The sequence below is a fragment of the Pelophylax lessonae genome, assembly GCF_965119305.1.
Source record: "Pelophylax lessonae genome assembly, chromosome: 8".
NCBI classification, from domain to species: domain Eukaryota; kingdom Metazoa; phylum Chordata; class Amphibia; order Anura; family Ranidae; genus Pelophylax; species Pelophylax lessonae.
Window position 1 is genome coordinate 261,696,305 of NC_138775.1, and position 15,324 is coordinate 261,711,628.

The window sequence follows — 15,324 nt, forward strand, 5'->3', positions numbered from 1 at the left end:
CCATGAACTGGATAAGGCAGACTAAAGTCGAGTCTTTATCTACTGCACATTTCTGGAGAAAATGTAGAAAATCGAAACTCAACTACCATATTCAGGAACTGAACATGTATAACTCACCCACTACTTGTACATTCCAAGCAAAGAGTACAAGATGGAGAAACTGCGATATAATAAATATTATCTGGTAATAAAGGCAGATAACGTAAACTTTACAACCAGTTTCCATTACTACTTGGCTGTGAAGCAATGCTGTTACATAAGACATAATGCTCAACAAAGTCACAAGTTAGATTGCCACATTTTCTTGGAAAAATTCCAGCCTTAATTATATTTTTCCTAAAAATAACAGTGACAATTAATCCCGTTGTTATGAGGCGGGTATGTGAAACACCAGCCAGGTGGCAACTTTGGATGCAAGGGTTTACCTTTATAAAAGCGATGCCAGCTCCATTGTCGGTGATGGTCAACCCCAAAGCATCATCCGTTTTTAATATTTCCACCTCTTTCTTTGAGCCCTTGACGTGAGCGAAGATGAAGTCTTCTAGGCCGATCTGACCTCCTAGGAGTTTGTCCATGTCGATTTTGTGTGTATTCAAGGTGCAAAATAGGATCTGAGGAAAGAAATGGGCAATGGTCAAAAGAGTGGCCTCTATCTGGGTGTGGAATGTGATTAAAAAAAAAAATTGTATCTATACCCATATCAAACAATCAGAAATCACTTTAACTGATACCTTACCAACCGCTCATTGTCTCTGCCAATCCCTCCACTGTCTTTCACTCACTCAACAATCTAAATTCAAAATAACAATAACTTAAAAATTCATCCACAACTCAGCCCCAGCTACATCACCAACCTAGTAGGGAAGTAACAGCTGGCATCCAAATCTAAGATGGCAGTGCAGGAACAAAAATAGCTTTGCAGACTTAAAGCGGAGTTCCACCCATAAGTGGAACTTCCGCTTTAAATAGTACTAAACCCCTGACATGCCACATTTGTCATTTCTTTTTTTAAGGGGGGGAGCGGGTACCTAGTTTTGACAGGTACCCGCTCCTACTTCCGCTCAGGGCGCCGCGGCGTTCTCCTCTCTCCCTCCCTCCCTGCAATCTTCTGGGACATGTCAGAGGTCCCAGAAGATTGCTGGCCAATCATGACGTATAGCTCAACTCGCGCATGCGCAGTGCGGTACGGTGCGGCTGTGAAGCCGCAAACTGTCACAGCCAGGTGCCCACATCAGTGATGCCGGCGCCGCAGAGCAGAGAGGGAGAAGACGGCGCATCGCTGGACCGTGGGACAAGTGAGTGTGCGGTTAGGCTGGAACTCCGCTTTAAGCCTCGTACACACGATCAGATTATCGAACGATCTGTCGTCCGTTTTTTGTGGCATGCTAGTCTGATGTGGAAAGTGAAGAGGTTATTTTCGTATGAATTTTCCCGTACGACAGAATTCTACTTCAGAAGTGATGTCATGTGTTGGATTGCTTTGTATGTGTTCTTTCATCTCTGAGCGTGCCTAGTCTTGCTCTTAAGATTTTTTTCCGTCTAAATCTGTACTAATGAGACGAAAATCGGACGTTGTTTTAAAGGACGACAAACATTTTATAGCCTACACATCAGGATTTTGTCGGCTGAAAAGTCGGAGTCGGCTGTGGAAAGCACCATACTAACAATCCGAAAATCGGCAGATCGGTCGTCGGAGGAAATTTCCCTACAGATTTTCTTATCGTGTGTACGGGCCTTTAGGAAGCTAGGAAGACAGGTCTCAATCTAATGGACTGATAAATGTGTGTTTTTTTATTGTTTTTAAACATGGTGACATTCCTCCTTTAAGTAATGCAGTATAAGATGGTAATTATTATTACTATTATTTTTATTATTATTTAGGATTTATACAGCACTTTATAAATGAGGGTAGACAATAAAGGTAACTTACAATTCAATACATGAGGAATCAGAGGGCCCTCCTAATTACAGCTTACAATTTAGGAGGGAGGGTCAAGTGATACTAAAAGTAATAACTGCAGAGGATTAGCTGATGGAAAAAATAAAAGTACAGTTGTTAGGCAGGGGCAGGATACTGTAGGCTTCTCTGAAGATAAGGGTTTTTTGGAGATCGCCTAAAAGTGGACAGGTTAGGATATAGTTGGGAAAATTGGGGTAGGGAGTTCCATAGGATGGGAGAGGCTCAGGAGAAGTCCCGGAGGTGAGCATGGGAGGAGATGACAATGGAGCTAGGGATCAGGTCTTGGGAGAAATGAAAAGAACGATTTGGATGTTTTTTTTTAGACTAGGTTGGTAATATACCTTTTAGGAGGAGTCCACTCCCTCCAGGCATACCTGCCCTAAATCTATCTATTATTATATATATGTGCTCCAATTTTGGAGGCTCTCAACATTTATAGAGTTAGGACTACAGATATACTGGGGTGCCGTGAAGTGGCCTCTGCAGCTTATGCATGTATTTGCAAATGTGTGCAAACTAAACCCCTTGTTTTAACGTGAACTGTTGGACAGGGTATTTCAGATTGTTGCAGGCTGGCTGGTAAATGAGCTGGGAATTTTTGTTTGTTTTTAATGGCTGGGGTTTGACTATACAGGTATAGAATTTTACAGACTTGTATTCATGAAAATGTATATGCAAATATATCATTTTTTGGCATAAAATCACATGTCATAATCTCTTTAAGAATTCATCCAAAAATTCTCCTGATGAAGACGTGTCATCATTCAAAACATGTTGAGCTACATTGCGGCATGAACCTTCATACTATGTATTAATGTAAATTGTCTAGGCTAACCCATTTGCCACATGACATGGTATCTATATGTGTTTTAATCATTGTACAATAAACTTTATATATTTATATATTTTATATGAAATTGTTGGCTTGATGGTGCCCCTCTATATACTGTGTGTATATATATATATATATATATATATATATATATATATATACACACCCTCAAAAGGGAAACTCCAGTCAAAAATTATTTTTTCCTATTAACAGTATGTTGAATATCTTTATCTTTAATATTATTCATTTTCTGGCTAGCTGCTTGTGTAGCTTAGAAAGTCTTACAGTCGGGACAATCAGCTTCTTCCTGCTCTTCACCGACAATGCTATCTCCCTTCATCTGAATTTGCTAAGCCGTCTTTCACTTCCTGAAAAGATTGGCAGTCTGTCTTTCTAAATCCCCGTACACATGATCAGATTATCGAACGATCTGTCGTCCGTTTTTTGTGGCATGCTAGTCTGATGTGGAAAGTGAAGAGGTTGTTCTTTTCATACGAATTTTCCCGTACTAAGTGATGTCATGTGTTGGATTGCTTTGTATGTGTTCTTTCGTCTCTGAGCATGCCTAGTCTTGCTCTTAAGATTTTTTTTCCGTCGAAAAATGTATTAAATGAGACGAAAATCGAACGTTGTGTTGAAGGAAGATAAAAATTTTATAGCCTGCACATCAGGATTTTTTCGGCCGAAAAGTCTGAGTCAGCTGTCAAAAGAACCATACTAACAATCCGAAAATCGGCAGATCGGTCGTCGGACGAAATTTCCCTATTTCCCTTCAGATTTTCTTATCGTGTGTATGGGCCTTTAGACAGACATTCCTAGGCCTGGCCAGCCCCACCCTCATCCCTCCTATCCTTCACAGAACATGATCTCCTCCTGTCTTCATAGCCTCGTTTAGGAGGCTATGAATAAGGTACAAAGGAACATTTTTGAAAGTTTAGAAGGATACAGATCGATTTCTATTGCTCATTACATGTGACTAATGAGTTTTAGGCTCCGTTTCCACTAGTGCGACTTTGAATTCATAAAGTCGCATGATAAGTCACATCCCATTGATTTTAATGGCACCCGTTCCCATCTATGCCACTTTGAAAATCTGCGACTTTGGAAAGGTGCCTGCACTACTTTGATGCGACTTTCATCAAGAGAGTGTGAAGTTGGATCAATGCTGCACTCAAAGTCGCACTCTAAATTGCACAAGAGTCGCACTAGTGGAAACATAGCCACTAGGCTAGAGTGCGACTTTGAGTGCAGCTTTGATCCAACTTTACACTCTCTGCATAGTAGTGCAGGTACCTGCGTAGATGGGAATGGGTGCCATTGATTAGTCGCACTAGTGGAAACATAGACTTGGTGTGGTTGCTGTACTATGACCATTGCAGACTGTGAGCTGAGACCCCAGAGCACTTCCAGCTACACTGACAGTTCCCCCCCGTGTCCAGCTTCCTTCTCCTATGGTCGTCTTAATTCAAAGCCCAGCACAGCTATAATGTCTATGTGTCCCTTACACCCCCCCCCCCCCTGTCCTGTGTGAATGGCTCTTTTTCTATTTCCTAATTTTCTCATTAATTAGGATGTATAATGCATCCTTACTGATGAGAGAACACTGGACGGGAACCTATGATCAGCTCCTCCCATTCTGTGTACATCCACTGGCTACACAGGAACAGTGCCCCTCCCTGGAAGTGATGTCACTAGCTTTCAGTAACCACACCCACTTGCTGCTCTTTGACTCAGCAGGAATTGAAGTCATGTGACCGCACTGAATACTGCAAAATAAAAGGTAGAAAAACAGGGATTTTTTTCTATTTGACACATAAGGCTGAACTTCGCTCACATTACTGATTGTTAAGGTATTAGGCTGGACTTCCGCTTTAAGGTCCCTTGCTACAGCTAATTGGTGAGTCTGAGTACAATATATGGGATGTGGGCATACTTTGACTCAGAACCACTGTCAAAAGATCATATTCACTGGCCAAAAGGGTTTCCACATTTTCTAGGCAAAAAAATGTCAGCCTTTCAGTCTCTTTGCTATTAGTTTGACATTTTTACCAGCCATGCCAGTAAAATACCAGTCCGGTGCAACCAAGGTCCAAACCCAATTGCAAATATTGTGACATGGTGACAAGCTTACATGAAATGACTGTGTATATATTGGTTATGGAAACATGGCAAAGGTAAGTATGCAGGGCAAAGAAAGGGTTCACGTTAACGCCCAAATCTGTGAAATCTGAAAAATTCCTCCTTGCAGTGGGGCTGTGCCCGCCCTGAAAGGGTTATCTGCTTTTTAGGTCTGGGGGAGATTTATCTGATCCTCTAGCTCTCCCATGCTTCCAGGAGTGGATTGCCCTCCGGTGTCCTGTGGTTTGATGCAGAGCGGTGGACTGCCCTCCGGTGTCCTCAGGTTTGATGCAGAGTGGTGGACTGCCCTCCGGTGTCCTCAGGTTTGATGCAGAGCGATGGACTGCCCTCCGGTGTCCTCAGGTTTGATGCAGAGCGATGGACTGCCCTCCGGTGTCCTCAGGTTTGATGCAGAGCGATGGACTGCCCTCCGGTGTCCTCAGGTTTGATGCAGAGCGGTGGACTGCCCTCCGGTGCCCTCAGGTTTGATGCAGAGCGATGGACTGCCCTCCGGTGCCCTCAGGTTTGATGCAGAGCGATGGACTGCCCTCCGGTGTCCTCAGGTTTGATGCAGAGCGGTGGACTGCCCTCCGGTGTCCTCAGGTTTGATGCAGAGCGGTGGACTGCCCTCCGGTGTCCTCAGGTTTGATGCAGAGCGATGGACTGCCCTCCGGTGTGCTCAGGTTTGATGCAGAGCGGTGGACTGCCCTCCGGTGTCCTCAGGTTTGATGCAGAGCGGTGGACTGCCCTCCAGGTGTCCTCAGGTTTGATGCAGAGCGATGGACTGCCCTCCGGTGTCCTCAGGTTTGATGCAGAGCGATGGACTGCCCTCCGGTGTCCTCAGGTTTGATGCAGAGCGGTGGACTGCCCTCCGGTGTCCTCAGGTTTGATGCAGAGCGGTGGACTGCCCTCCGGTGTCCTCAGGTTTGATGCAGAGCAATGGACTGCCCTCCGGTGTCCTCAGGTTTGATGCAGAGCGATGGACTGCCCTCCGGTGTCCTCAGGTTTGATGCCGAGCGATGGACTGCCCTCCGGTGTCCTCAGGTTGGATGCAGAGCGGTGGACTGCCCTCCGGTGTCCTCAGGTTTGATGCAGAGCGATGGACTACATCAGTCTTGATGACATCAGAACTTTATTCCAGTTTTTCTCAACCTTTTTTCAGTCAAGGCACCCTTTAAAATTATGGAAAATCTTGAGGCACCCTCCAAAATTATGTACAGTCTTGAGGCGCCCCATTCTGAAATGTAAAAACTATTCTAATAGTTTTACATAATGCAGCAACATCAATACATGTAGGACACCCAATATTAGAGGGGATTTATTATTCCAAAGCAAATACACTTTTGCAAACTGGTACTGACTAGTATTCCAATGTTTCTCTTCTCCCTTAGTTTTTCTCCATCACTTAGCTAATGAGACCCCCTAAGCTGATGGAGAGAGGCAAGGGAGGGTCAAACAAGGATGCTATGCAGGCAACTGACATCCTCCTTATCCAGTGATGATGTCATTGGTCGTTAGGGCGCCGGCAGCTAGACGGTTGTAATAATGTACAATGAAAACCTGTGGCTTTGTGTAACTAAAAGGCAAGTTTCATCTACCCACTGACTTGTATAGAATTTTGGGGCAATTTTTAGGCATTTTTACCAAGGAACCCCTGAAGAAACCTCAAGGCACCCTGGTTGAAAAAGTCTGCTTTAGACCACTAGAGTGTAGGGGAGAAGAAACTGCGGGGACTAGTCTAAGCCCCCTTGACATGAATGAGCAGGTAACTCGTAACAGTTAATAAAAATCATGTAACCGCACTAAATATTAAAGGAAAAAGCAGCAGCTGTAAGTAAGACTATACTAAAGGAACAATAAATAGATAAAAAAGCTGTGCTAATATGAACCAGTAGGTAATGTGCAAAAAACCTTACTAAAAATTAGGGATGCACCGAAATGAAAATTTTGGGCCGAAACCGAAACCGAAAATGCAGGATGCCCTTGGCCGAAAACCGAAACCGAAACCGAAAATGACTTTTTCCCCAAAAAAAATTTGAAATGGATAGAACAGGGACATAAACCAAAAACAGGCAGCGACGTACACCTACACCTGTCGCTGCCACCCTGTCACAGTATATGTACTGTGATGGGTTGGCAAGAGGTTAATTTAATTACCAATGGTATTTGTATTATGAGGCATGAGGGGTTAATGTATTGTCACTGCTGGTCACTCATCTATTAGTGACTGACCAGTGGCAGGTAATTAACCCCTTTGTGCTGCATTAGTGCAACCAGTGTTAATTAACACTGACACTGGTTGCACTAATGCAGCACAAAAGGGGTTAATTAACTGCCACTGGTCAGTCACTAATAGATGAGTGACCAGCAGTGACAATACATTAACCCCTCATGCCTCATAATACTAATAGCATTGGTAAGCTGCCTCAGCTCCCCTCCCCCCTCCCCCACTGCCTCAGCGTCCTCCTCCTCGGGTGTCCTCTCCTGCATTCAAAAGTCCCGCCTCTGGCCGGCGGCACCGCCTCTCAATGATGTCCCTACTACTCTGTGCATTATGAATGGACATACTAGGCGGGGGGCGGGGCGAGCGGCCGCTATAGAGAGAACTATTGTGATCCTTCACTGTCAGCTCCTCACGTCTATGTATGAATGAGAACTGAACTGAGCTGACACCGGGCGGGGGGGCGGGGGGGGCGGGCGGAGCGGCCGCTATTAGCTGTGACTATGTGAGAGCTTCTCTTCCTTGTCAGCGGAGATACGTGCCTGTCAGGGAAGTGAAACTCTCACATAGTCACAGCTAATAGCGGCCGCTCCGCCCGCCCCCCCGCCCGGTGTCAGCTCAGTTCAGTTCTCATTCATACATAGACGTGAGGAGCTGACAGTGAAGGATCACAATAGTTCTCTCTATAGCGGCCGCTCGCCCCGCCCCCCGCCTAGTATGTCCATTCATAATGCACAGAGTAGTAGGGACATTGTTAAGAGGCGGACGGCCGGCCAGAGGCGGGACTTTTGAAACCTGCCCTGCGCTGCGCTGCGCCCTCCTCCTTCCCCACGGCGGCCATTTTTATTTTCGGCACTGTTAACCCATTATCGGCCGAAATGAGAGAGGCTCATTTTCGGCCGATAATTTCGGTGGCCGAAATTTCGGTGCATCCCTACTAAAAATTACGTGAGTAACAAAATATTGTGCCTGTATGTCACACACTTAGTGGGACACCAAATTGAATGATGTATACATAAATAAGTGACCACTAGAAATCACAAAGAAATATAAACAGTGTTATGATATAGTCCATAAATAATCATGGCCTAAAATGATAATAAGTAAAGTCCCAAAGTAGAATCCACAGGAAGGTGAAGTGATAAAGATATGAAGCTATAATCTGCAATCAATTTAGATAAGCAATCCTTCCTCCAGCAAGTAACCATGGATATGGCCAGGAAAGAGTGAACTAGTCCTGATGTCAATGGAGGTAAGCTCCAATGGTGCCATACAAGAGAAAGGGGCTCGATAGTGTAAAAACGTCAAGCTTTATTAAAATATATATAAAATATAACTCACATGTATACATAGAAAACTCGCTCTGGATAAATAGAAGCCGGCCGGCTCTCATGTAGCCCGTCCTCTGGGCAGCGCGGTGACGTCAGCACGCCGTGCCCTACGCGCTCGTCTCAACAGAAGTCTAAATGGCGCTGTGAGGAGATTTATACAGACTGTTTTTACCAGTGTTCTGGTAAGGAGATAAGTGTGTCACTGTCGTTGGATCACTGGGGTGATTGCAGATTATAGCTTCACATCTTTATCACTTCACCTTCCTGTGGATTCTACTTTGGGACTTTACTTATTATCATTTTAGGCCATGATTATTTATGGACTATATTATAACACTGTTTCTATTTCTTTGTGATTTCTAGTGGTCAATTTGGTGTCCCACTGAGTGTTTGACATACAGGCACAATATTTTGTTACTCACTTAATTTTTAGTAAGGTTTTTTGCACATTACCTACTGGTTCATATTAGCGAACCTTTTTTATCTATAACTCGTAACAGTTGCAGTGCAAGAACAGCCCCACTGCAAGGGAACATTTGTAGGTTTCCCAGCGTAGGACTTCAATGCCGACCACACCAGCTGCACATACTTATTCATATTTTAAAAAGTTTAAAGTTACAACAGGCTGCCTTGTTTAAGCTGAAACTGTTTCTGTTTTTAACACGGAGCGACTAAAATAAATCTGTGAAATGACACAGTTGGTGACGTGTCTAGTTAGCGTACAATGTCAACACCAGGCAAAGGGCTCTGTATAAATAGTGCAGAGCCAAGCCTTGTATGGAATCGCAAAACTATAACTGAGAACATCTAGAGGAAACTTGAGCAAAACAATAAAATCACGGGAACAAGATCTTAGCTAAAAAACAGCTGCGCAAATACTGTGTGACATAAAAAGTTGCAACAATCGCCATTTTATTCTCTAGGGTCTCTGCTGATAGATAGATAGATAGATAGATAGATAGATAGATAGATAGATAGATAGATAGATAGATAGATAGATAGATAGATAGATAGATAAAGGGGGAGTCACTCTGCCCGTATCAAAGTTGAATGCATAGAGATGTATCAGCGGTGGGCTCCCAAGTATCCACCAATAATGTATCGAGAAGAAGCGATACAATCTCCGATGTGCAAGTTCCTTTTACTTCAAAATAATATCTTCACAAGGTACACAGACAATATAAAAAGCAACTGCATAGTTTCAAGCAGCTGTCAGCTTGAGAAAGAGCAGGGATGCTTGAAACTGTACAGTTGCTTTTTATATTGTCTGTGTACCTTGTGAAGATATTATTTTGAAGTAAAAGGAACTTGCACATCGGAGATTGCATCCCTTCTCCTTGAGATATATATATATATATATATATATATATATATATACACATACATACATACATACATACATACACACACAGTATCTCACAAAAGTGAGTACAACCCTCACATGAAGAAATGACGCTTTGCTACAATGTAAAGTAGTGAGTGTACAGCTTGTATAACCGTGAAGATTTGCTGTCCCCTCAAAATAACTCAACACACAGCCATTAATGTCTAAACTGCTGGCAACAAAAGTGAGTACACCCCTAAGTGAAAATTACCAAATTAGGCCCAATTAGCCATTTTCCCTCCCCGATGTCATGTGACTGATTAGTGTTACAAGGTCTCAGGTCTGAATGGGGAGCAGGTGTGTTAAATTTGGTGTTATCGCTCTCACTCTCTCATACTGGTCACTGGAAGTTCAACATGGCATCTCATGGCAAAGAACTCTGAGGATCTGAAAAAAGAAATGTTGCTCAACATAAAGATGGCCTAGGCTATAAGAAGATTGCCAGGACCCTGAAACTGAGCTGCAGCACAGTGGCCAAGACCATACAGCAGATTAAGATAGATAGATGTATGAGTGCTTCCAGCATTGCTGCAGAGGTTGAAGGGGTGGGGGGTCAGCCTGTCAGTGCACAGACCATACGTCGCACGCTGCATCAAATTGGTCTGCATCGCTGTCGTCCCAGAAGGAAGCCTCTTCTAAAGATGATGCATAAGAAAGCCCGCAAACAGTTTGCTGAAGACAAGCAGACTAAGGACATGGATTACTGGAACCATGTCCTGTGGTCTGATGAGACCAAGATAAACTTATTTGGTTCAGATGGTATCAAGCGTGTGTGGCGGCAACCAGGTGAGGAGTACAAAGACAAGTGTGTCTTGCCTACAGTCAAGCATGGAGGTGGGAGTGTCATTGTCTAGGGCTGCATGAGTGCTGCCGGCACTGGGGAGCTACAGTTCATTGAGGGAACCATGAATGCCAACATGTACTGTGACATACTGAAGCAAAGCATGATCCCCTCCCTTCAGAGACTGGGCCGCAGGGCAGTATTCCAACATAACGACCCCAAACACACCTCCAAGACCACCTCTGCCTTGCTAAAGAATCTGAGGGTAAAGGTAATGGACTGGCCAAGCAGATCTCCAGACCTAAACCCTATTGAGCTTCTGTGGGACATCCTCAAACTGAAGGTGGAGGAGCGCAAGGTCTCTAACATCCACCAGCTCTGTGATGTCATCATGGAGGAGTGGAAGAGGACTCCAGTGGCAACCTGTGAAGCTCTGGTGAACTCCATGCCCAAGAGGGTTAAGGCAGTGCTGGAAAGTAATGGTGGCCACACAAAATATTGACACTTTGGGCCTATTTTGGACATTTTAACTTAGGGGTGTACTCACTTTTGACTATTTACGGCGGCGGTCACCCCCTCACAGGCAAAGCGACGTAGGGAGAGAGCGCGTGCCGCCGGAGGCACGCCCCCGCTCCCTCACGGTCACGGACTCTCCCGCGCTTGTGCCCGGCAGACCCGATGTCCGCCGGGCACTCGCGATCGTCCGTTACACCGGGAGAAAGGCAGGCGGCTAATGTAAACAAAGCCGCCTGTCATTCTCCCCTGTGTAAGAATAGTGATCATACGGTTCTGCTATCTAGCACCGTTCATCTCTGTTCTTACACCAGTAGCCATGTCCAATCACAGTTAGAATCATGCCCCTAGGGACACACTTAACCCCTCCCTCTCAAAAAAGTTAACCCCTTCACTGCCAGTGTCATTTTTACAGTAACAATGCATATGTGTAGCACTGATTACTGTAGAAATGTCACTGGTAACCCCAAAAGTGTCAAAAATGTCAGTCAAGGGTCCGATCTGTCCGCCGCAATGTCGCAGTCCCGCAAAAAAAATCCCAGATCGCTGCCATTACTCGTTAAAAAAAAAAAAAAAAAGACAAAAATCTTTCCCTTAAATAGTAAACGCAATAACTTTTGCGCAAACCAATCAAAATACGCTTTTTGCATTTTTTTTGACCAAACATATGTAGCATAAAACAAATTGGCATAAAATGTTAAAAAATTTTGATTTTTATATTTTTTTTTGGGGAATTTCATATAAAAAAAATGTGAAAAATGTTGTTATTTTTGCAAAATTGACACTTTTTTTGTTTATAGCGCATGATCAAAAAATCGCACAGGTGATCAAATACCACCAAAAGTAAGCTCTGTTTGTGGGAAAAAAAAGGACGTCAAATTAGTTTAGGTACAGCGTCGTACGACCACGCAATTGTCCGTTAAAGTCACGCAGTGCCAAATCGCAAAATAGGCCCTGGTCAGGAAGGGGGTAAAATCTTCCGGGGCTTAAGTGATTAAAGTAGTAGTACATGAACTACTTTGGGTGCGACTTGAATTGACATCTGTGCATGAAGCCACACAGATATCTTCAAAGCTGCACCTGAAGTTGCACTGACATGTGGCTTTGAAATCATGCGGTTTCAGATAAAGTTGCACGATTTCAAAGCCGCATTCCATGCGAACGTGGGCTGAGGTGGAGTTGGCCTTTACCATCATTTTGCATTGTGTCCAGCTGCTTGCCATTTGGGGAAGTACATGGCTTATTATGCCCAGACAGGTAGAATTGTGAAACACAAGTCTATTCAAGGAACAATAAAAACATAACTTCCAGTAACCTGGGATAAAGCTCCTCCAGTTTGTATTCTTAGTCATCTTTGTCAAGTTATGTATTCCAATTGAGCGAGAAAGGCGAGCTGAACCCAGTTCTTCCAGTTCACACACTGCTAGAATGCCTGCACTCTGACTCCCGGATCTATTTAAAGACGCATTGCCACATAGCTAGACATTTACATATCCAACCTGCCAAGGGAACAGCTTCTACACTCACTATAAAAACATTCAGACGCAACAGAAACCGGAGAGAGAGTAAATGCATTGAACTCACACTCAAGTAGTAATACAATTGTTTAAAAAATAAATAAATAAAAAAGGAAGAGATCCTGCCCCCCCCTATGTGAATGAATATGGGGTACACAGTAAACCCAGCATCCCAGCATGCACCGGTTGATGATGTCCCAGGGGGGTGGCGCCACCAGGTGACGTTGGGTGGCCCCTCCCCTTAGCTGTTTAAGGTCAGAACGGCGGAGCAAGCAGACAGTGGGAGCCTTCAGTGCGAGCAGAGTTTTTTTTTGTAATGTTTTCTTAAAAAAAGAATTGTTACTCTACATAAAGGTGGCCTAGGCTATAAAAAGATTGCCAAGACCCTGAAACTGAGCTGCAGCATGGTGGTCAAGACCATACAGCGGTTTAAAAAGACAGGTACCACTCAGAACAGGCCTCGCCATGGTCGACCAAAGAAGTTGAGTGCACGTGCTCAGTGTCATATCCAGAGGTTGTCTTTGGGAAATAGACGTTTGAGTGCTGCCAGTATTGCTGCAGAGGTTGAAGGGTTGGGGGGGTCAGCCTGTCAGTGCTCAGACCATACGCCACACACTGTATCAAATTGGTCTTCATGGCTGTCGTCCCAGAAGGAAGCCTCTTCTAAAGATGATGCACAAGAAAGCCCGGAAACAGTTTGCTGAAGACAAGCAGACTAAGGACATGGATAACTAGAACCAAGATAAACCTATTTGGTTCAGATGGTGTCAAGCGTGTGTGGTGGCAACCAGGTGAGGAGTACAAAAACAAGTGTGTGTTACCTACAGTCAAGCAGGGTGGTGGGAGTGTCATGGTCTAGGGCTGCATGAGTGCTGCCGGCACTGGGGAGCTACAGTTCATTAAGGGAACCATGAATGCCAACATGTACTGTGACATACTGAAGCAGAGCATGATCCTCTCCCATTGGAGACTGGGCCCCAGCTTCTACACTCACTAGAAAAACATTCAGATGCAACAGAAACTGGAGAGAGAGTAAATACATTGAACTCACACTCAAGTAGTAATACAAGCGTTTAAAATAAAGTAAGGGATCCTGCCTCCCCCCCCCCCCCCCATGTGAATGATTCATGGGGTACACAGGAAACCCAGAATGCACCGGTTGATGTTGTCACGGGGTGGCGGTGGCGTCAGGACAATGGATCTACATCGGGGGACATTGTTTCTATTTTGTAATATTCAGAAACTCTGTTTTTTTGGGGGTTTTTTTTACACTTTTTTGGTGAATGGGTAGGGGTACTATGTATGCACCCCAAACTCATTCACACGGGGGGGAAGCTGGGGCCAGTTTGTTAAAGGAGGCTTCCAGATCCTGGTAGGCAAGGGGCTTATCAGAAAGTGCACTGCTATTTTTTAGTTTCATACAAAAAAGGAGATTTTTCTGGATACTGCGTAGGCACTATTACCATCTCTAGAAGTTCCTTATAACATAACACACCTTCACCTTTTGATTTCTGTTCAACTTTAATAAAGTACAGTGCACACAGAAGATGTGAAGTTTTCTATAGAAACCAACTATATTTAATAGCGCTGACGTTAACTTAGTAAGGTTACTGATTGGTTGATTTGGTTACTACTTATCGTCCATTGATCTTTGCCTTTTTATTTAAGCCCATAAGTGAATTGTTTTTCTCGTAGATGAATTGCCTTCAGCTTCCATGGTGATCTATGCAAAGCAAATCTTATCGCTGAACACTGAACAAAAACTCTGAGTCATGGTGCTCAGACAGGTGCAGCTTCTAAATCTCAAATAAGGATCTGTGGAATGGACTGTATTGTCAGAAAACAAAGAGAAACATTTGCGATTACCTCTTCACCCCCTCCCGCTAAGCTGCTGTGGCAGGCAGCCATGTTTCCTTTGAAGCTAGTTGGCGAGGACACCTGACCAATCAGTCAACCCCTTCAGTGAAAGTGAGACGGGGGACAGCAAACAAGCTAAAAAGTTCCAAAGGATATGCAGTCTTTATTACATACAATTTTTTTCTGTGAAGCTGTCAAGATCAAGTTAAGGAAAATCTATAATTTTATTTTACAGTTCTGTCCATACAGTACTTTGTCCCATGGTTCTAGGGTTCTTCTCACCCTAGTTCTGATATCCGATCTGCTCCCCTCCCCTCCTGCCGATGGCATATCTGACAAGAACTTTGAAGCACACGGCTGATTACAGTTGCAGCTTGTCCCAGCTGTGAACACCTTCCCAAGACAAGCAATGGCAAGAGGAATGCAGAGCCTGACGCCTCCCCCCTCTCCCTGCATTCCTCTTGCCATTGCCTGTCACGGGAAAAGAGTTCACAGCCGAGACAAGCTGCAGCTATGAATCGATGGTCCTCTTCAAAGCGGTTGTTGGATCAGCCATGGCCTATGAACAAAGGGACACCAAATGGCTTCATTAAAGCCAAACTAAACTTACCTGTAGCACCCTTCTAGTTAGGCTGCTAAGTTAATTAGGTTTGGGCTCCTGCTGTAGCAGGATGAGCAATAATAGTTTATTCTGGAATGCTTAGGGCTGCCCAGGCTGTCAGTTTATTTGCTCTCCCCCCCCGTTTCTAAAAGAAATTTCCAGAGTTTAGGGAGGGAGAATTTAAATTTCCAGCCTGAATATTGAGTAGG

At 44.3% G+C, this 15,324-nt stretch overlaps 1 protein-coding gene across 1 annotated transcript in view; it reads right to left on the minus strand.

Annotated features, from left to right (window-relative positions):
* GIPC2 (GIPC PDZ domain containing family member 2) overlaps window positions 1-15,324 on the minus strand; it is a 128,562-nt gene that overhangs the window by 69,023 nt on the left and 44,215 nt on the right. The window contains exon 2 of the mRNA XM_082265330.1: window positions 426-611. Within this exon, the coding sequence (XP_082121456.1) occupies window positions 426-611 (186 nt within the window). The remainder of the gene's footprint in view (window positions 1-425; window positions 612-15,324) is intronic.